At 37.9% G+C, this 22,336-nt stretch overlaps 1 protein-coding gene across 1 annotated transcript in view; it reads right to left on the bottom strand.

Annotated features, from left to right (window-relative positions):
- Window positions 1–22,336, bottom strand: part of WDR49 (WD repeat domain 49) — a gene marked incomplete at its 3' end in the record, with an annotated part of 55,131 nt that overhangs the window by 28,881 nt on the left and 3,914 nt on the right. Inside the window, 2 exon segments of the mRNA XM_008585845.1 lie at window positions 688–864; window positions 4,817–5,257. Of these exon segments, the coding sequence (XP_008584067.1) occupies window positions 688–864; window positions 4,817–5,257 (618 nt within the window).

Raw genomic sequence — 22,336 nt, 5'->3', positions numbered from 1 at the left:
GCAGATTATTACTTACTTTTAAGACACACTGGTCATTAAAAAACAGTAAGAATAAAATGCTTTCACAATTATGAAAGGAAATTGCCCAAATTAGAATACTTCAGAGGTCACAAACATATCTTAGTGTCATTCAGTAAGGAATAATTTTTCACAGGTTAGGTGGAATTTGATAGGAAGATGGAAATCATTGTATGTGATGTACAAGCTTCAGTGCTGTCCTTTCTAATGCATCTGTCCTCTTGTTACATGATACAGAAAATGAGATCTTCCTAGGAAGCTGATACTGAGAAACCCAAAACCTTATGAATGAAAATCAGAATAATTAAGTTGAAAGACTTATGAAGGATAAACTCAGACATTTAATATTAAACACTTATTACTATTGAGATCTAATAGATCTAACATCCCATTATGAAAAAAGTTAGCAATATTTTTTTCTAAATGAGGAAAATGAGACTACACACAGGCAAAAAAAAAAAGAAAGAAAGAAAGAAAAACACAACAAAATTTCATCTTATAAGCAGAAAAAGGAATTGTGACCTAATCCATCTCTTCCATGCTCAATATGTGTGACCTTTTAATCTATAATGTAGTTCAATCAGAAAGTCATTGCATTTTAATTTCTATTTGGGGCTACATTTTGATGATTAAATCCATAGTATTCAATCTTATTCTTTCCTCACTTACCTTTCCAGTTATATCCCCAAAAGAAAGAATTGATTTATGGGCATCAAGAGGATCATACCAATAATCCATGCAAATTGGTGTTCCTTTCAGTTCTTGGAGTTTGTACTGACAAGGAAATTCTTCTTTGGACAGTAGATCACAGAAATGAATTTCTTTACTTGTAAAAGCCACTGGTATCTAAAGTAGAAGAATAGAAAGTCAAAAAGTATTTCTGATAGATTTAGTAAAATCAACATGCAAAGCAGGCATGCAAATCCAATCAGACACTATTTCCTGAAAGTCCTTAACAATATTACAGAAGTATAGCATAATGGCACAAATGTATTTTATTCTAACTTTGGACTCTAGCCAGGAAAATACTTTTCCCATTAAAGGCCTTTGAACATCCTTTTCTTTCCTATTTCCACTCCACACACCCACCAACATTCTCCATCTATGGGAGACCAGGTGACTAATCACACAGTAAAGACAAGACACAGAGAGCAATAGCATCACACAGTCATTTACAAGCCATGGTTTACGAAGCAAGCAAAGGCTTTTGCAGAAATCAATTAATTAAAACTCTATAAGTAGCCTTCTCATAAGTCAGGTAAAACTTAAAGGCTATTTTTTAAAGGGTAAATGATTTAACAACATAAAAATCAGTCAGTAGAAACTGTCTCCGTGAAATCCCACACATTGGATTCATGAGACAAAGCTCTAATTCAGCTATTATAAATATGTCCAAAGAACTAAAGAAAGCAATGTCTAAATAACTAAAGGAAATTATGAGAATTATGTCTCACCAAAGAGAGAATATCAATAAACATGTATAAATTACTAAAATAAAGAACCATTCTGCCAATCTCTGCCTTTTAATTGGAGTGTTTGATCCATTTAGATTTAATATAACTACATACATGGTAGGATTTACATCTGCCATTTTTCTAACAACAGAGCCCCAAAAATATGAAGCAAAAAGTGGAAGAATCAAAAAAAAACAGACATTTCAACAATAACCATTGGAGATGTCAGTACCCCACTTTCAATAATGGATAGAACAACGAGGCTGACAATCAACAAGAAAATCAAAGACTTAACAAACACCATAAATCAACTAGATATAACAAATGTCTTTAGAACACTCTACCCCAAAACAGCAGAATGCTCATTTTTCTCAAGTGGGCTTGAAACGTTCTCCAAGATAGACTATACATTAAGTGATAAAAACAAGTCTTAATAAACTTAAAAATTCTGTAACCCTCTTCCAATCAAGATGGCAGAATAGACAGTACCCAGTGTCACCCTTTCCCACAATCAACCAATTTACAACTATTAAAAAGCAATGACTGCCAATCTGGGATCACTAGAGCTCAAGGGAAGAGGAGAGGCCTACAGAGTTCATGAAGTCAGGAAAAGCCACAGTGAGAGAAATAAAGGATTACTCTGACCATTTCAAGCAATGGCCACTTCAAGGCTGACACCAGTGAGCATGTAGAGCAAGAGCTCACAAAAGCCACTGCTGTGCCCTTTGTATGAATTTGCTTGGAGGCTGCAGGAAAGAAGAGCACCTTGGAGGCCCCCAGGCCAGCAAGACCACTAACAGGGTTCCTGTGGACCCAGATAGGAGCAAGCAGCCACAGACAAATGTAAAAAAGGAGCGACACAGAGGCTGGTGAGTCATTGCAAGGGACCATGCATGGCCTGTCCCATGGGAAGTTTTTAGAGTGAGGGGGTGGGGGAGATGGGTCCACCAGGGGAACATTGGAGAACATCATGGACAGTTGATCTGTCCTCCAATCAGCACAGGCCCACTCAGTGGAGACTGGTCAGGAATATAGCTTCAGGGGGTGCAGTTTGCTGAAAAGCATGAGGCCCAGACTAGAATTTCCACACAACCAGGTGTATCAAACCTCACAAAACCTGGAAGTGATTACAAGGTCAACAATTAAACCCTGAGCTGCAGAAAAAGCCTTCCCCAGAGAATCAGCAGCAAAGCAACAATTTAGCTCAACCATAGGGCTCAAGTGCTGGTTCCCACAGGAAGTTCCCCCATTTTAGAAGTAACCACAGGACAGCAAATCAGTTCCAGTGCAGAGTTTAAGTGGTGAAAATAGTGAATAATCCAACACAGAACTGAAAGAAAAATCAAAAAGCCCAAAGATCAGAGACAAAGTTCTGATACCAACCAGTTACAGTCTAACACCACCAAAGAACACCTATAAAACTTAGAAGGACCAGAAGTGCCCTGGGCTCCCAAGCTAGTGTGGGTGGAAAGGCTGAAGTCCTCAGCCACATCCCTCTGACATCCTCAGCCGGCCCAGTGACATCCACTGAGCTGCCACCAGAAGCGCCCCAGGCTCCCAAGCTGGGGCAGTAGGAGATCAAAGGCCTCAGCCACATCCCCTGATGTGTGCATCCAGCCCAGTGATGACCACTAAGCTGCCACTGGAAGCCGCCTGGGCTCCCCTGCTGAAATGAGGTGGGTGCCATGGGCTTTAATGACGCCCCCTCCCTCCTTCTCCCAACTAGACCCCTCCCTCTTCCCCTCTCTCCATCCTCCTGAACTGCTCTGCAAAAACTTAAAATGTAATAATAATAATAATAATAAATAATTTTTTAAAGTTAAAAATTAAAAAAATAATAAATATTTAATCCATTCTTAACATAAACAAATAAATAAGTAAGTCCTAAGGTCTACTAAAGTAACCTGAAAGTTAAATATTCTTTCCTGGATTCTGATTCTGTAATATCTCACTCTGAGTAAGCTCCATCAAGAATCAGTAACACGGGGCCGGCCCGGTAGCGCACTGCTACACTGCGCCGCTTGGGAGCGCGGCGGCGCTCCCACCGAGGGTTCGGATCCCACATACAGACTGGTTCCCGCTCACTGGCTGAGCGAGGTGCGGGCGCAACACCGAGGGTTGCGATCCCGTTGCCGGTCCCAGTCCGGTACGGGCGCGATACTGAGGGTTGCGATCAGTTGCCGGACACGAAAACAAGACAAAAAGGAAAAAAAAAAATCAGTAACACGTGTCAATCAACCAGAGGTGCACCAGGAGTCAATATAGACGATGAATACCATTAAAATTTTTTTAATTGCAATATAAGCATGTAGAAAGTGGAAATTAATAATGTAAAGAACAAATTAAAGTGCTGAAATTGGATGCCTTTAAGGAGCAAATTTAGGAATTGAGGAGAGAGAGCAGGGGATTTTTGTGGTTGTTGATGTTAAAACAATGTACACTTTAAGAAAAATACAAATAAAATACAAAAAATATATTTTAAAAAATTATAAGACAATCAGAGGAATATGCATGTGACTGAATATTTAATGACATTAAGGAATTATTGCTATTAACTATGATAGTGGTGTTTTGGTTATGCTAAAAAAAGAGATATCTTTTAGAAATACTGAAATATTTTCGGATGAAGTAATTTGATGTTTTCATGTTTTGGATCTTAACAAGGGAGAGGTATGAATGAAACAAGAATGGCTGTGAATAGAAAATGGTTAAGGATGGATACTGGGTACATCAGGGTCCTAATACTAAAGTGTGTGAGTTTGAAATTTTTCATAGTAAAAATCACCATTGGCTTAATACAAAATATTAAGAATATAGATTCTTTAAGCTGCAACCTTTCCCCACAAAATGTTTTTCCTACAGTATCTTGCTCATAGGTATAGTCATATGAAGATATTTGGACTGAGTGGGCCCTATCTATCAGAATTAAGAAACTAACTAGTGCTAGTCAAAATCAGATAAGCAGTTCCCTTTAATTGCATTGAGCTCTGCCATGCACTGTAATAGCCTCTCAGCTCAGCATATAGATCCATGATCATGCCATAAACCATAGAGGAGTAAAGGTCTTATCAGCTAATCATGCAGCATAGCCACATTTGGGACAGAGCCAAGAATCTGAGTCATTATTGGCAGTGTCATTTTAAAACATGCAAGAGAACAGCTTGGGAAATTGAGTAGCTCTTCTTGGCTCTACTTTTATTCCCTCCAGGTCAGACGAGAGGCACCGAAAGACTAATGCAGCTCTCTGTCACTGCTAGTATTATACTTTATATTGATCAGGAGCCCTGTACCATCATTTTCCCCTTTATTTATAAAGCAGTATATTTATTTATAAAGATTTTTACCTTGTTTACATTTTCCAGGGAAATCAGACTTGTCACCCATAGGTGTTTGAGCTTGGTGGCATCTGAAGTGATGGGAAGTGTCTCTTGAAGCTTCAGATTCTCTCCTCAGATTCCTAATAAACCTTCTTTACTGATAGTCAGATAATGACTTGAACTTTTTACAAAAATCACTTTTTGAATGGCGTCCTTGTGTTTTACTGGGAGGAGTTCGAGGTCTTTCCACGGGGGAACCACAGTTGCCTTCACTCGTTCATCTTTCTCATAAAGTGCTAACAGTAGAAATGAAGTCAGCTTGTCCCAATTAATGAGGCCGTCTTGGGCCACATCTGCTTTGTCAAAGAGCTCCCCATATTCTTCCTTTGTGCTCCAACTAACAATCTCTGTCATCCTCTGCATGAACTCTTCTCTGGACATACAAATGGTTTTTCTTGGCTCTGGGGACTAGAAACATGAATGAAAAATAAGACAACAGTGAAAGCATCACAGGCACAAGAGCATTGTGCTACCCCCCACAGGGGATTTATTCAGCAATTCTTCCAAGATACAAAGAAAAAGGTTTTTTACTTTATAATAATACTGAAGTAAATGTGGGCTCAGGAGCAAATAACTGACAGGGCTAGAAGCTGACATCCTCAATCACAAATGTCCTTATAACTGGAAGAGGGAGGCAGGAGGGGCAGAGGACATGTGACAACAGCAGCAGCGGTCAGAGTGATGTGGGCTACGAGCCAAGGAATGCAGGTGGCCTCTGGAAGCTGGAAAGACAGGGAAGTATTGTCCCCTAGGGCCTCCAGAAGGAGGGCAATCCTGACAATACCTTGATTTTAGCCCTATAAAACCCATTTGGGACTTCTGTCCTCCACAAGTATAAATCGATGAATGTTTATGTTTTAAGCCACTAAGTTTGTGGTAACTTTAACTTGCTATGGCAGCAATAGGAAACTAAAAAAGTGGTTTATAGAAGAAAATGGATGAATCCCTGAATAGGGTTTAGCACAGCCAGTAAAATTACTTCATAGTGAAACTTTAATCCAAGGGCATGAAGTCCACTTTTGTAAATACACCATTAACAAAGAACAGTGAAACCACATGCAGTTGATTCTTGCTATCCATGGTAATTATGTGCTATAAAGTCTCTGTGAACATCAAATTAGTGGATACTGAACCATTTCTCCTAGTAGAGACACAAGGTTTGGTTTCAACAAACCTCTGGTCACGATATTTTCATCAACTGAACAATGCATAGTTTTTCTTTATGTGTATTCTGTTGAAAGACAACTGATTGAATACATATATTATTAACTTATCACAGTTGAAGTTATGGCCAACTCATCACATTATAACTCATGCCTAAATGAAGCTAGAGCATATTTTCTCGGTGAAGCACATCCCAGCTTTCTAGTGCTTGGCAACATGAGGGAGCAGTTCACCACTACACTCAGGGACCATTTTTAAAAGCAGAATCACCAATGAAAATCACAAAAATGTGGAAAGTGTGGCACTAAATAGCAAAAAGGACACTTTTTTACAGTGTGAGAGCTGAAACGAGAAGGCAGAGTATGTTGCCTTGCTAGACTTCAGCTTGGAATGTGCGCATTGGGAGACAAAATTTTTCACTACTCTGCACAGGTCAGCAAAGGACCATAAAACTGCTATGAGTATAGATTTGGGGAATTTACAAATAATTTTTAGGAAGTAGGCAAATTTACAAATACACAATCCATAAAGACTGACTATTTCAAACACAAGGGTACTTCAAAAAGTTTGAGGAAAAATAGAATTAAAAGATAATATGAATCTTTCCAGGAACTGTTTAAAGACCCCTCATATGAGTAAGTATATTGCTGTTTAGTTCAGTGAGATTTATGATGAGAGAATCAATTTTTCCTACTTTGTCAGAGTCAGTGTCGGAATTGACAGTCAGCACTGGTGGCAGCAGGCTGTAGAGCAGGTCAAACAAAGGTGGGTTCCACCAGTAGTTGTAAGAACTGCTGGCAAGCTATTTCACTGCTGAGCCTTAATTTCTCCATCTGTAGAGTGGGTATAACAGTATCAATCACAAGAAAATTGTTACAAAGATTAACTGAGATATCATATGTGTAAGAACTCAGTAATCAGGTCTTTAATAGAAGTTAGTCTAGGCTTTTAATGAACTAACTTAACTTTCTGAGGAATAATTAGTATTGAGCCCTTCGAGCCAGTCATAAGTCCATCAATCTTATCTCTGTTAAATTATTTTTAGTCTAAAAAGTTTAGATAGATGGATATTTTTTAGTGACCCAGATTTTAAGTGTAAAAAAAGAAATCTGGTCCTGAAAACACTCCTTCTGCTTCTATGACCATTACCATTATAGTATCAGATGCTAGTTTTGAGCTTAAAACGAAATGACTAAACACACTGTTTCAGCCTCTCTTCATCAGAGGCATAAATAGAAAATTGTCCTAAGAGAGTCTTGTGAAAGTAAAGTTTACCTGTTCCCAGAAACCATGACTATTTTACATACACAAGATGGACATTTCGTCGATGTGAGTAATCCTAGCTCCCGCCTTATCTTGATCCCCGTGTAGTGCTGCTCTGTGATTTTAGGTGAGCCCATCCTGAACTTCTTGGCAGAAGGTTAACTCCTCAGAAAGGAAGCTAAGATAACCCTTCAATCTAAAAATGAACCTGTATATACCATGATTGAGTTGCTACAAACTCTCAGTTGGTATTAGGTTCAAAACTGAGTGGCAGAATAATTTATCTCTGAGCCATCACACATATACACATGCGTGCATATACACACACATGCATACATATACATATATTTACATTAGTTCTAATTTTGTTACCATGTGAGTCTTGTGCCTGAATTTACCACATAATATTTGTGTGACCTTAGGCTAGTCAGGGTTTGTATGAGGCTCCAATAAGATAATCCGTATAAATGGCCATCTTTACATTGAATGACTCGATTCAAACATTAGTTATTGTTGTTGAATACACATCCACATCAAGCTAAATTCACAAGCATATACTTAGTACAGAGAGGAAAATATTAGGAATTTAGAAATTTTGATTTCATTATAAAACATAGAGAATAAAATAATTAATTTTCATTCCCTTCTATTGAAAGTTTAATTACTATGGCTTTAATAAAATCTTCTTCCCAATAGACAATTTGTTCCAATTCAAATGTAAGCCTTTCAAATAAAAACTACCTAATAGTAATAGTGCTTTTAAAGATATATCCTTTCACTCCTACTAATCAATATTCTCTGTTTGGTCTTTTTAAGGTAAAAAAAATTAGTACTCCTGCCTCTCTTAGAACCCCTCTTCTAATAAAGGTGAAAAGTATATGAGCCATTAGAAAACATATTCTCACTCAGCTTTTCCTAAGATAACATTTGTAAGTTTATTTTGCTATGACTGTTTAACTATTGAGTAAGAAAATAACCAGTTTATTGTCTCCAATTGTTTTTGCAAGAACCGAAAAAGTTAATATACTCAGAATGTCTGATTGATTATCTCACTAGGCACAGCTTTAGACCTTTAGAAAATCTTCCTGTCTTACTAAATCTCTTTCAAAGAATATTATAAAAATCATTCCTTTCTGCCTAGAAAGCATTTTCTGCAGCTCCAGTCATATCTAGTGAGCTGACTGTCTTTTTAGAAAAAGCATGAACTCTATAAAATTCCCTTCAGCCTCTGAGGTTTGTAAGATTTGGATTTCACTGTAACTTATATGAAAACTGAGCTCTCATCTTAAATGCAAAACTGTAAAAATACATCCTTTGTAAGAAACTTGACAGCCTTTTTGTCATTAAGATGATATCATATGCTTTGAATTGGCAATATGTGAGTGTACCAACACACTTTAAAAATTATTTTTTGCAAAAAATAATCCATGTTTATTATAGAAAATACAGATAAGCTAAAAGTTAAAACCCTCCATAATTCACCAGACTTTCAGATATTTTTCTAAGCAAACATAGAAATGACTGTGTAGTATTTACCAAATGGTGTCATGGTATTCTTATCTTTCTATGTCAGTTTTTCCATTTACATCACAGCATGAAACTGTGCATCCTACATTATCTACTGGCCTTTGTCATCATTTTTAATGGCAGCACAATATTCAATAGAGAAGACATACATTTATAATCCCATTATTAAAAATTCCAACTATTCTCAATGTTTTCTTGTTTTATACAAATAACCCTGCAATAAATATCTCCACACACACATTTTTGCTCAGTCTTCCAGTTAATTCCTGAAGGAAATTTCCTAGAAGCAGAATTGCTAAGTCAAAGAATTTGCACATTTTTGTGTGTGTGTGTGTCTTTTTCGTGACCGGTAAGGGGATCGCAACCCTTGGTGTGGTGTCGCCGGCACCGCGCTCAGCCAATGAGCGCACTGGCCATCCCTATATGGGATCCGAACCCACGGCGGGAGCGCTGCTGCGCTCCCAAGCGCCGCACTCTCCCGAGTGCGCTATGGGGCCGGCCCAGACTTTGCACATTTTTAAGTTTTTGATATATCTGGCCAAATTCTCCTCAAAATGGTTGAATAAATTTACAGTTCCATTAGCAGAATATGAGGTTGCCTATACCCAAGACCCTCGCCATGCTGGGTATTACTCTTCTTAAGGCTCATCAATTGATTGCTAAAAAATAGTTGTAGTAAGCCTAAATATTTACATGCTTTCTGGCAAAAAAAAGAGCAAAACCTTCCCAAAACAGACCTTCAACTTGGTTTTTCAAAATCTGCCAAGTCTTAGAAATGTTGTTTATATATATTTTTTCCTATCTCTTTCCTATAGCAATAATGAAATAAATAAAGAAAAACTTTCTTCTTTTCTCCTACTTTGTAAATAAGGGCTTGCCCAAGACAAGAATAAAAGCCCCAGTTTAAAATTTAAAACTATGGGGCAAGCACAGCCCTAGTTGGTCAGAAATCTGGGTATTTTCTCCTCTGCTACAGCCAGCTAGTGACATTTAAAATTAACCATTACCATAGCTTTCAAGCATGCTGACACATTCCATAACAGAAATATTGTATGGACCAGAAACTTTTCCTTATTTTGTAAGTTTTTTTGCTTTTACTTCAAATTATTGAAATTCTGCAATACTTCTTTTTCTCTACATGAAAAAATACTTTATGATAGGATCTCAGAATCTTGATTTTTTTCTCCAGCCTGGTAGTGGGTTAGCATGTCCATCCATTGGTGAATATTTGCTTTCAGATCCTGAAAATAAATGTCAAATGATGAATTGCAAGCCACTTGAAAAAAATATTTCCATCCATCCACCCACTGATCTACTCATTAATAAACATATAATGAGTATACACTATGCAAGGCAGCTTGGTGTAAGTTTATTCATTCATTCATTTAACAAATATTTATAAAGTGCCTGTGCCCTGCCAAACATTATTCTAAGTATTCAGCACTAACTTTAAGCAAGATGGACAAGGTCAATGCTCTTTAAATATTTACACTTCATTGGAGAACCTGGGTGTGCTGGTCATATGAATGACACATAGTTCTAAGTTACCAGAAGTAAGGGCACAAGCATCACACTAACCACTGTTTTTCCTTTTTTAAAACTAAATGTAGGGCCGAGCCCTTGGCACACTCGGGAGAGTGCAGCACTGGGAGTGCAGCAGCGCTCCCGCCGTGGGTTCGGATCCTATATAGGGATGACCGGTGCGCTCACAGTGCTCACTGGCTGAGCGCGGTGCAGCCGGTCTCAAAAAAAGGACAAATAAATAAATAAATAAATAAACTAAATGTAGTTGTATTAGTCAAGGTCCTCCAGAGAGACAAAACCAATAGCATATGTATATAAATACATGAGAGGGGATTTATTAGGGGAATTGTCTCACACAATTGTGAAGGCTGAGAAGTCCCACCATAGGCTGTCTGCAAACTGCATGCCGGTAATGTGATTCAATCCAAGCCTGGAAGCCTCAGAACCAGAGAAGCCAATGGTGTGATTCTCAGTCCAAGGCCAAAGTCCTGAGAGCTGGGGGTGCTGCTGGTGTGTCCCAGAACTCAAAGCTTGAAGAGTTTCAAGTTCAGATGTTCACAGACAGGAGAGAAGAGTGTATCCCATCTCCAGAGGATAGAGTGAGAGATTTTTCTTTTTCTCTGTTTTTGTTCTTTATGGGTCCCCAGTGGATTGGATGGTGCCCATCTATATTGAAATCTTTCCCACCTAGTCCATTCAGGCTTACATGCTAATCTCTTCTGGAAACGCCTTCATAGACACACCCCCAAAAAATGCTTTACCAGGTTTCTAGGTATTCCTTAATCTAGTCAAGTTGACATTTAAAATTAACCATTACAGTAGCTTTCAAGCATGCTGACACATTCCATAACAGAGAATACTTTATGATAGGATCTCAGAATCTTGGTTTTTTTCTCCAGAACCTGCTAGTTTTACCAACCACTTTACCAAAATTAATGTTTCATTTGTCAAATATTTGGCATGGTTTTAGGGTAATGTTCCATGACAGCTGAACAAGTATACACTATCAAAATGCATCCTTTCCCCACCTCTATAATTAAATTTAAAACTAACATGCTGCTTTCTCATACTTCATTCTGTTGTACTTGCCTCAATTTCCCTGACTCACCAAGTGTATTGGTAATGAATATTCATTAGGGTTTGCTGTCAAACCCTGTGAACATCTTCTGGAGCAGAAGATTAGACATGTTATTTAAAAACAGATGTATGAGTTTATATCATCCTTTGCAATTTTCACATACCAATGAACATTCATGAGAGATTAAACAACAGAACAAGAGAGACTAATGTGCCAGCCAAGGTTCATAGTGCTCTTTTTTCCTGATTCAATGGATTTTCGTTGGTTTTAATTTTTATTTACACTGTGATATTAATATTTCAAAAGCTCATCAATTTAAATGAAGTTAGAGTTTTGTGACTAACAGACACAAACCTGGAAATTCCTATACTGAATTTAAGGTTTAGAACAAAAATTAAACAGTTAGATTTCTTATCTAGCTATTGAATTAGAAGTAAATTGCAGCTGCAGGGGGTAAAAATCAACAAATCTTTGTCTTTTAAATAAAGATGATCATAACCCCTGAAACATGTAATTTTTTAAAATTTTTCTCTAAGTCTATGGAAGTCTTCAATTCTCTGCTATAGATCTAAGATGATATTTATTACCATCTTCTGTTTTTGCCTAAGCAAAATCTTACTATAACAGGATACATGTGTACTTTAAAAACAGTTGCTGTCCCTTTGTTGGAAACCATAAGATTGTGGCAAAGAATTTCATGCATCCAGGGATCACAAATTAATGAAATGTTGGAGCTGGAAGGAAGTTTAGAGAATTTACACCAAATCCTTCATTTGAAAGGAAGAAACTGTTTAACTCTCTGAGGCCCAGAGAGTTTAAAAGACCTCTCTGAGGTCACATAGTTATTCGCTACTGGCAGAAGCAAGCCTAGAACCAAAGATTTCCAATTCCTAACCACTTTCACCGCACCACAAATATACTGAATTCAACAAAAGCTGGTTCTCTCTAGGATAACACAGTCATCAACAAACTAGAAAAATATGAGGTTAGAGTGTGTACATTCAAATGATCTTGTACTGTTTTGATAAAAGCTACCTACTTAGAACCCTAAAGCTTTATAATGATATACTCAATTTTTATATTCAAACTTTGAATCAATAAAGTAAGTATAAAATGACTAAAAAGTCAAAAATATTCTAATCCAGTTTCTCAGGGAAACCTTTTCACAAAATTATCAGCTCTTTCCTGTTTTTACATTCTTCCTAAACCAAAGACACAACACTGCAATCCATCTCTGGTCTCTATCTTCATTTCTTTGACCTGCCATCCTTTCATCCCAGGTATTTAGCACAACACCAGTCCTGCAAAAGCATCTTCTGCACACCTATACCCACACTGCTAACACTGATAGATAAAAATCACCCAAATGGGCAGAATGGTGCCACTATAATAAAATACATGATCTCCAACTCAGAGGTCCATCTATCACTAGGAATCCTTCTATGTTTCTTTGCCGAACTCTTACTCCTATTCTCCACTTTCTTCAAACTCCTACTCCATCATTTTCCTGTCCATATCTATCTAACAGAGAAGTTTGACTTCTAATTCACATGAATAAAGGAGCAGAAAAAAGAGAATAAAAAGGAGGGGGAAGGAGGAAAACAATCAGATGGCAACTTCCTCAATGTTCTGCATACTGCATATGACTTGTACCTGTCATCATCGCCTTCTCTCCTGTGACAACAGAACTTCTGTGTTCTAGAAATGTCCTTCTCCCACCTTCTCAATCTTTTTTATCATCCTCTTGTTTTCTATTGACTTCTTTTTATCAGCATTTGAACATGATCAAGTCACTTAAATCATTAAAAAATCTTCCTTTGACATTGCCATCTGCTTTTAGCTACATTGCATCCTTCTTCTCCTTTCAAACAACCAACGTGGAGAAGTCATGTTTACACATGGTCTCCGTTTCCTCACCTCTAACTTGCTCAACCTATTGCAATCCACATTCTTTCCTTTCCCCTCCACTGAAGCTGTTCTTACCAAGAAGAGTAAAAACCTTGTGGCTAAACCTTTCAATGGGTTCTTTACAGCTCTTATCTGATAAGGTAAAAATGTATCAAGTTAATGTTTGGTGCAAGAATATCTTTGAGAAAACAACTTGAGATTCCCATTTAGTTGGAAAATGAAACCTGAGGTATGTGCAAGACACTGATCAAGAAAGAAAGAGAGCAGCTGCTTCCCTGGAGAAATGTTTGATTCCGGGTCTGGGGCAGGAATATCATCCATGCCAGAAAGCAAGGAAGTGATAAAAGATTGATGGAAATACGTTGAAGGGACACAGGAGCTGGCTTGAAGGAGCTCACATACTCTGATATTCTGAAATTTGAGTATCAGAAAAAATAATGATGGTAACAGATAGTAACACTCTGAATAGTGTACATGAATCCATGAATCTGTAGCAAAACTCAAGATACAGAGAGAGAGAGAAAAGGGTGAGAAAAATAAGACTCTTTCTTACACAGCAATGCCATATTAAAAATGTATAGGAATCAAAAGGATCTAAAAATCACCATTTTCCTACCACCGAAGTAGTCACTGTTTCCAGCAAAGATCATCAGTCGATGCTCAAATCAGTGGGTGAAAGTTTGTTAAAGAACACTCATAGCACACTATCAAAGTATCACTCCACATGTACCTTAACAATAGATAGCTCTAGCGAATCCAGTCCAATCAAGGGATCCAAGTTATAGCATCCCCAAAAATGGAACCAATTGACATAATGTGATTCCAGATGCTAGGCAAGACATGCATCTCCTATGCAGTACCCTTGCCAAAAATGTTGAACCTAAATCTAGCAGTGAAGAATCAATAAGAAAATCCAGATTTGGGGATGTTCTAAACAACTAGCATAAACTTCAAAAATGTCTATGTCATGAAAGATCAGAAAAAGTATAGGAACTCCTCAAGATTAAAGGAAACTAAAGTGACATGTCAATTAAAGTATGTGATTCTGAATTTGGTCTGTGATTTTAAAAAAACAAAAACAAAAAACAAAACCCCAAAAAAAAAAAAACTATAAAAGCCATTACTGGAACAAATGGAGATATTTTAATACGTACCTTTTTATCAGGTAATGAAGTTAATTTCCTGAGTGTGACAATGGCATTATGGTATCTAGAAAAACATCCTTATTCTTAGGAGATAAAGATTGAGCTAATTAGGGGTAAACTATCGTGATACCTGATACTTATTTTAAATGACTGAGATAAAACTGTGTGTGTGTGTGTGTGTGTGTGTGTGTGTGTGTGTGGAGAGAGTGCAAAAGAGATTAAGTATAGCAAAATGTTAACAATTTTTGAATCTAGATGGAGGGTATGAGTCTTCACTGTACTCATCTTTCCACTTTCAACTCTTCTGTAGGTTTGACATTTTTCAAAATAAAAAGTTTGGGGGAAATGCCAATTCCTCCTCCCCTGTTCCCTAATTCAATATATTACTACCTTACTCAACATACCCAATCAGTCAGCACATTCTGTGTGTTACAGCTCTTAAATATCCTTTCAATTTCTCAGTGTTTTCTGCCCAGGCAGACCATTGTGCCAGCCTTCTAAGGGCCCTCCCTGCCTCCTCTCTCCCTGTTCCCACCACCCACCTCCACCCTTAAACCATTCTCAAAAATTGTAGCCTTAGTGATCATTTCCAAAATACCAACCTTACCGTGTCACTTTCATTATTAAAACATATCAGTGTTACCCCCAAAATAAATGTGTCTTTTTAACGTGGCTCCCTAAGCCTCTCCTGATATGATAAACCTTATTTTTCTGGCTTGGTGATCCAGCCTCATTTTTTATTCTTTTTTCCCTTTGCAGGTGAGTTCTCTGACTCCTGCAAATGGAGGCCTGAATGCACCATACTGCTTTTTCCCAGCCAAACTTTGCACTTTGTTTCTCTTTTTTAGAAAACTACTCTCCCAACTTCCATTCACCTGTCTGAGTGATGCCTTACCCTCAGATAGCAGCCTAGATGTTACTTTTGGATTTTTGTTTTCTCACCTGTAAAATGAAGGTAGTAAAAATTGCTCTCTTTGGTCTGTCTCTTAACGCTACAACTCAATGGAGGGAGGTTGATAGAGAAATAGTACTTTGTAGAAGGACAAAATATCTATCAAAGGTGCTGCTTTAACATCTAGCAGTGTTTAAAAAATCCAGCCTTGTTAGACATACATCTAGAAATAGTATCATGGAGTTTTTAAGTTATTAAGATATACCGACATTTTAATAACATTTATTTTTATATTGAATTATTGTATAGATAAGGTGTCCACAAAGCCATATAGCTTATCCCACTATAAGCACAGTCCTATTTTTCCATAATTGAGGTCTCTATACACACACAAATACACACTTTTTTTAAATTTTAGAATATGATTATGCACTGTTTTATGATTTTCTTGTATTCACCAAATAGTAAACCTTGGCATTCTTATGTAAGTCTTCCTTATTTTTTTTAATAGTTGAGTTACAGAAGTATACCATAATTTATTTATCTGTTCATCTATTGATGAAAATTTGGACTTTGCAAATATTCCAGTTTATAGACAATACTACAGTGAATATCTTTGTGCGTGTATTTATTTCTGCACATATCAGAATTTATTTAGGGTAGCTCGTAGGATTGAAATTACTGCTTCAAAAAATATACATGTGATGAATTTAACATTTTACCTTTGATATATACTGGCAAATGCCTTCCATAAAAGCTTTGCCAATTTATAATATTAGTAAGAGTGCCCATTTCCCTGATTCTCTGCTAGCAATGAATATTATTGATCTTTTAAATTTCTGCCAGACTGATGAATAAAAAAGACAACTTCTTTCTTGATCAGAGTTTTACATCAAATTCCAACTGAGTTTGAGTACTTTTTCATATCATTAGCAGATACCGTTCTTTGAATGCATAAAATATACTAATACCTGTAAATATGTTATATGTAAAATAAAGCTAATGTGATATATATATGTGTACATATATGGATAAAATACATTAAAAATACACTGGAAAGACACAACATTAAGAGAAGTTATCCAAGGAAGTGCAGTGGCTAAGGCAGTCATGGGAAGAAGGCAATTTCATATTTAACTTGGATTTTTTACAATGAGAGTGATGTACTACTTCTAAATTTTTTTAGTAATAAAGGGATTATTAAGTAGGAATCATAAAAATAAATAAAATTTTATATGGCTGGGTACACCCTTTTGTTCTGTCTGCTTCTCCTCCCTCTAGTTCCAGGAAATAACCCTGCTTTTTTATTAGTACCAACTCCAGTTGTTTCTCCAGCCCCTTGACAGATTTCCCTAAGGTCTGATCTTAGACACCTGGCTCCCTCCTCCAGGTGTCTCATCTCATTTGCACCCATGAGATCCTCTCACACTGACTTCTCTCTCATACCTGCTTGGCTTTAAACAAATAATTCTTAATGTAAATAATGTTTTTAATCAGAGCACATGTGATAAGATCAACAGAAGGAACACGTGAGAAGCCATGAGACGAGAGGTCAGGGCTATGGTGAGGTGCTGATCCAGCCTGGGTGGTGGGAGAAGACTTTCCTGAGGCAGTGGTATTTCAGCGTGGAGTAGGAGTAGGGTTAGCTGGGAATTGTTGGGGGGGTGAGGGAGGCATATTCCGAACTGAGGCACCAGCATCTGGTAGGCCCTAAAAGGGGAATTTGTTCAAGTAAATAACTGTGACTTAAATACTTTGGTTAATGCTCCGGTGTCAGATAATTTCATGACTGGCCATTAGAACTATAAATTCAGACTAAACACCACTTGGGGAAGGGGAGCATGGAAACGGACTGAGAGGGAAGGATTCCTCTGAAAAGAATAGATATTTCCAGTCTTTACAATCCCAAGAAAGAAATGTGGAAAAAAATAAGTCTTAAACTAAGTGAAGGAGAGTATTTCCTACTATCTTGGGGGTCAAGTATCAGTTTGGCCTCCAGACCCCAAGGCATGAGTGTCCAGTGTGGTTCCAGGAAGACTAAGTAGCTGGCAGCAGCCCCTCAACCACATAAATGTGGTCAGAGTAAGGGAGCAGAACAAGTTAGCAGAAAACCATGAGAAGGGTCTGAAGCAGCATTGTCCAGTAGAACTTTCCACAATGATAAAAATGTTCCATATGTTTTCAGTCCAATATGGTGGCTACTAGCCACTTGTGGCTACTGAGTACTTGAAATAGGGCTGGTATCTGTGAGGAACCAAATTTTTTAATTTTATTAAATTTTTATTTTGTGTAATTTAAATAGTCACATGTTGTTCATGGCCATTAGATTGGACAGTGCAGGTCTGTAGCAAAACTAGTGTGACAAACTGGCCTGAGGTGTGTTAAGAGAGTTAATTAGGGAAAGAATGGAAGGTGAAGGAGCAGAGGAAAACAGTGCCCCTAGTAGTCCTCAGCAGAGAATGTCAGTGTCCAAAGAATCAGGAATTTATGAGTCTCGTACTCCTATAATGGTGGTGAGACATGATGAGGGCTGAGAAAACTCCAATCGACTTGTGCCTGAGAAAGCATGAGGCAGAGCCTTGGGAAAAGGTCAGAAATTACGAGGGGACAATTTGGAGGCCTCCTATTTCTAGCAAATGGAGCTGGTGGTGTCTTGTTTCATCAGTGGCATGCTGTTCTTGGTAAAACACGACAAATGTGAAGTCAAAATGGTATAAATCACAGTTCTTTCATTGTCTATTTTCTTCATTTTTCTTATTTAATTTTCAGGAAATTTGGAAAATTAGCTGTGCCCTTGGTCTACACGTCTGGCTAAGTTGATGCTCTGCTAATGAATAGCAATAGGATCTGCTGTTTTCTCCCTTCCTTATAACAAGCTGCTTCTTGGTTGCCTTCTTGGCTCCAATCCTGGCCAAAGCAACGTTAAAACATTTGTTCAACAAAAGCACTCTTCACCACCCCCTCTGATCCAGATTAATTTTTATAAGCACCCAGCAAAAGTACACAGAGAAATTGGAAAAGGCATGAGACTGTTAGAACTTGTCACAAAGTTCAACACAAAGGCAGCAGAATTGGGGAAGACAAATTTTTTATTGGTGTTGACACACAACTCCACTTCCTGGAGTTTGAGTTATGACACCGTTTGCTTATCATCGCCCATGAATTCTAACAAGTCAGGCAAAACCACCAAAGACTTCCTCTGTCGTTTCCAATTGTGCCATCTGCAGTATTGGATTTGTCTCCACGCTATGGCTTTAATGTAGAGGAGGGAGACCTGCAGAGCTTCACTGATTTCTGCAGCCATCAAAAATGGGTGTTTTGATTTCACTGAGGAAGATGTGGTGAGAAATGCTCTGACCTGCTGCCTTTGTTGACTGAGGCTACTGAATTGACTGAGGCTGCTGAATGCATTTGTATTATGCTATGTAATAGCATTATAGATTAAGCTTTACCTGTTTACCTTCTCACAAGTCTCCATTGAGATGCCTTTAGAAAGGAAAAAAATAATAAAAAAGCAACAGGTTATTCTTTTCTTTTTTATTCTTCAACCCTTTCTTTATATTGATTATATCCTGAAGTTGTTTGATTATTTTCTGATTATGTATTAACTCCAAGTTAGCAGGGAACAGAACCTGTGTGCTAATAACTTAACATGCTCATTTTGTTAATGAAGTCTTTATCCTATCGGGTTCCTGTTCCTTAGAACAACATCCCAAAGGAAGGTTGTGATGTGGCTGGTGAAAGTCATGCCACAAAATGGGCTACAAAGTTGATAATATACCTCTGAGTGCTGGCTCTGCCCCATGGGGGAATTCAATTAAATATTTTGGGGCCTCTATCTCCTTATGTGTAAATGGGAAATAAAAATGTCTGCTCTGCCTACATTTCAGGCTGGTGAGAGGATCAAATAACATGATACCTATGGAGGTGCTTTATAAAATCTTACCACACTTGAAAGGCATTAAATTTTTATTCATCATTTTTATCTCCACTGATTTCCAGAAAGAGTTTTAGCTCAGTTACAACAGAATGTACATAGGCAGTAGAACCATTAAAGCAAGGATAAAAGAACAAGAGTCATATAATGAAAATAGCAGATAATTGTCCCAGAAAATCTAAATTTAACAATAGTTGTATCCATTGAACACTAAATTTAGCTTTGAACTTCCTGGCAGCTAAGGCAAAACACATGGCTCTCCTTATAATACAAACTGAAGCCTGCTGGTTGGTTAGGAGAGACAGAAGCTTTCCTACCACTAAACCCTGTGAGGATCATGGGTGAGATTGTTTTCTGGGCACCCACCTGTCTGTACTTCCCAGTTTCCCTTACAGTTAGGCATAGTGATATGACTGAGTTCTAGCCAATGGGATGTGAGCCCAGCCCACACAAACCTTCCCCGTGTGGTGCTCTATGGTCTTCCCCCTGCTACCAGCTTGATGCATGGCAAGCTAAGAAGGCGGAAGATGAAAGAAGCCTGCGGACCTGAATCCCTACTGAGAGTTGCTTGTCAATTAGAAATACCTGCTTTCTACTTTACATGAGCAAGAAATAAACCTCTATCATGTTTGAGCTATTATATATTTTACACAGTTTGCATACCCTATAAAAAATAAAGATTTTCAATTTGGAACATTGTTGGATAACATAATATCCAATTTCACATCTTAACTATGAGTTTTATCTGAGAAAAAATTTTAAATGATCTTCATGTTCCATCTCATATTTTATCAGACACAAGCAAAATCTAAAGGTTCTGAGGAAAGGGAATGAAACAAAAATGGGTAATTTTATTCATGTGTTTGGGATGGTGGTGTCTGGGGTAGAATCAAAGAAGCAAAAGATAGAATCATTCTGGAGCATGAGGCAAGTCCAGGAAGGCCTATTCATTTGGGTACCTTAATAGTGAAGGTATAATGGGTAACGAGAAGGCCAAGAGAAGACTGGGTCCTTATTAAATTGGGAGGAAGCTTGATAGTTTAGAAAGAGGGACAAATATTGGGAAGGTAGGAAAGGGCCTAATCTGGCTTTCTATATTCCCTTAGAGCCTAGCCTTCCCAGCAGAGTATCAGAATCCTTGGCTTTGTTTTATTGAAACAAAGAAGCATAGGTCATAGGCCCTGCTGGAGAATCTGACAATAGGCATCTGAGGAATTTTGTAAAGATAATCAAGGAGGAGGATATCATAAATTCTGTAAATGTAATTATATTATTACTCCTAAAGCACAATTTTAGGAACTTGCAAAATTGCTTACTAAACTTGTCTTTTGAGATTAAGTTAGCACAAGTGCAATGTATTTTGGCTGACAGCCTCAGCCACATGCCCCCAGCATCCACAACCAGCCCAGTGACAACCACTGTGCTGCCACCAGAAGTGCCCAAGCTCGGGAGCCCAACATCCTCAGCCACGCATCCTTTGACGTTCACATCCAGCCCAGCTCAGCCCTTCAGAAACCCCCTGGTCTCCCCTGTCGGAATGAGGGGGGTGCCATGGGCCTCAACCACGCCCCTCCTTTCCTCCTCCTCCCACCCTACCCCCTGCCCCTCTCCTCAACTGCTCTGCAACAATACCTTAGAATGTAAAAATAATAATAATAATAATTTTTTTTTAAAAACGGGGAGAATGTGTTCAGATTTCATTCACCCCCAAGACAAATTTATTCCAAAAATTCTTACCAGACAGTCTTTGGGGACTTGCTGCTAGGATTTTTTACTATGCCTTTCTTACACTGAACTATCTTGGCTCTTCCTACTTTGAGCATAAATATCTCATGTTTTACATGTGACTTTGGAGGTTTCATTTTTAGCTATATTTAAAACTAAAGATTTAGCAGGGCTTGGGCAGATAGCAGCATGAAGCAGACAGAGAAAGGCCAGCCCCTGGCTGTGGGCCCACAGACTGGGTCAGATCAGATATGCCAGGAGATGAGACAGGCACAGTCGCTGATACAGGCAATTCAGGACTCAACCCAGAGACTCCAGCAGTGTAGGGCAAACTATTGTCCCAGACCAAACAGGCAGCAGAGTATCCAGGACCAAAGGCAGAATGTCCTGACACTCAGAGGACAACAATGGAGAATGCACAGAAAAAATTCCCACACACCTACATGACGAGACTCTCAGGAAAATCTCAGCACTATGTAACAAGCCTCAATAGGACTTTCCCAAAATTCCATTCCCTTAGACCGTAATTTTTACTCCTCACCATCCCTATAAAATCACTAACAACAGCAACTCTTCCTCACAAAATAGCTGGATTTTGAAGTTTCTAAGAAAATGCAAACTACGGCTGACATCAAAATAATATGGATATCCAGAGACCATGTGATTTCTCTAAGCATCACAAGTGCCATAAGAAAGTTTGAGTAACAATCATTTTCTAATTCTATTTATAACACAAATTTCACTCTGTTCAGGCTGATATATGGCTTTTTTGGATACCATCACTTGAAAGAAAATGAAATCCACAAGTTATTTTCTAATTCTTCTACACACATAACTTCTTTGTTCCAAAGAAGAAGATAAAGACATCAGTTAGAATCTTTTCCTGCTAATAAAATGTGAAATGGTAGATAGGAAGATGAGTTTTCACATGAATTTTTGTCTTTGCAGCTCTTGTTGCTACCACTTCCTACCATAACTAAAAGGAATGTAGAAGCATAGGAGCAAGTTTAATTTCAACTGGAAGTTTAATTTCCTTTACAAAATGTATGAATTAGAACCAAGACAATGCTAGGGGTCATCTACTCACTAAATATATAACATCTGAAGTTAATTGAGCACTTACTTTGTGTGGTAAGCACTCTTCCAAGTGCTTTTCAGTTAATACCTCATTTAATTCTCACAAAAACTCTGTTATTCCCATGTAAGAAATAAAGCAAACGAAGGCCCAAAGAGGTTAAATAATTTGCAAATTCACATTGTAAGTAGCAAAGCTGGGACTCACATCCAGGATGTCTGACTCCTGGCTCTCAAACACGAGGTCATC

Source organism: Galeopterus variegatus, unplaced genomic scaffold, assembly GCF_000696425.1.
Source record: "Galeopterus variegatus unplaced genomic scaffold, G_variegatus-3.0.2 Scaffold3733, whole genome shotgun sequence".
Taxonomy (NCBI): Eukaryota; Metazoa; Chordata; class Mammalia; order Dermoptera; family Cynocephalidae; genus Galeopterus; species Galeopterus variegatus.
This window is presented reverse-complemented; position numbering and strand designations above follow the sequence as displayed.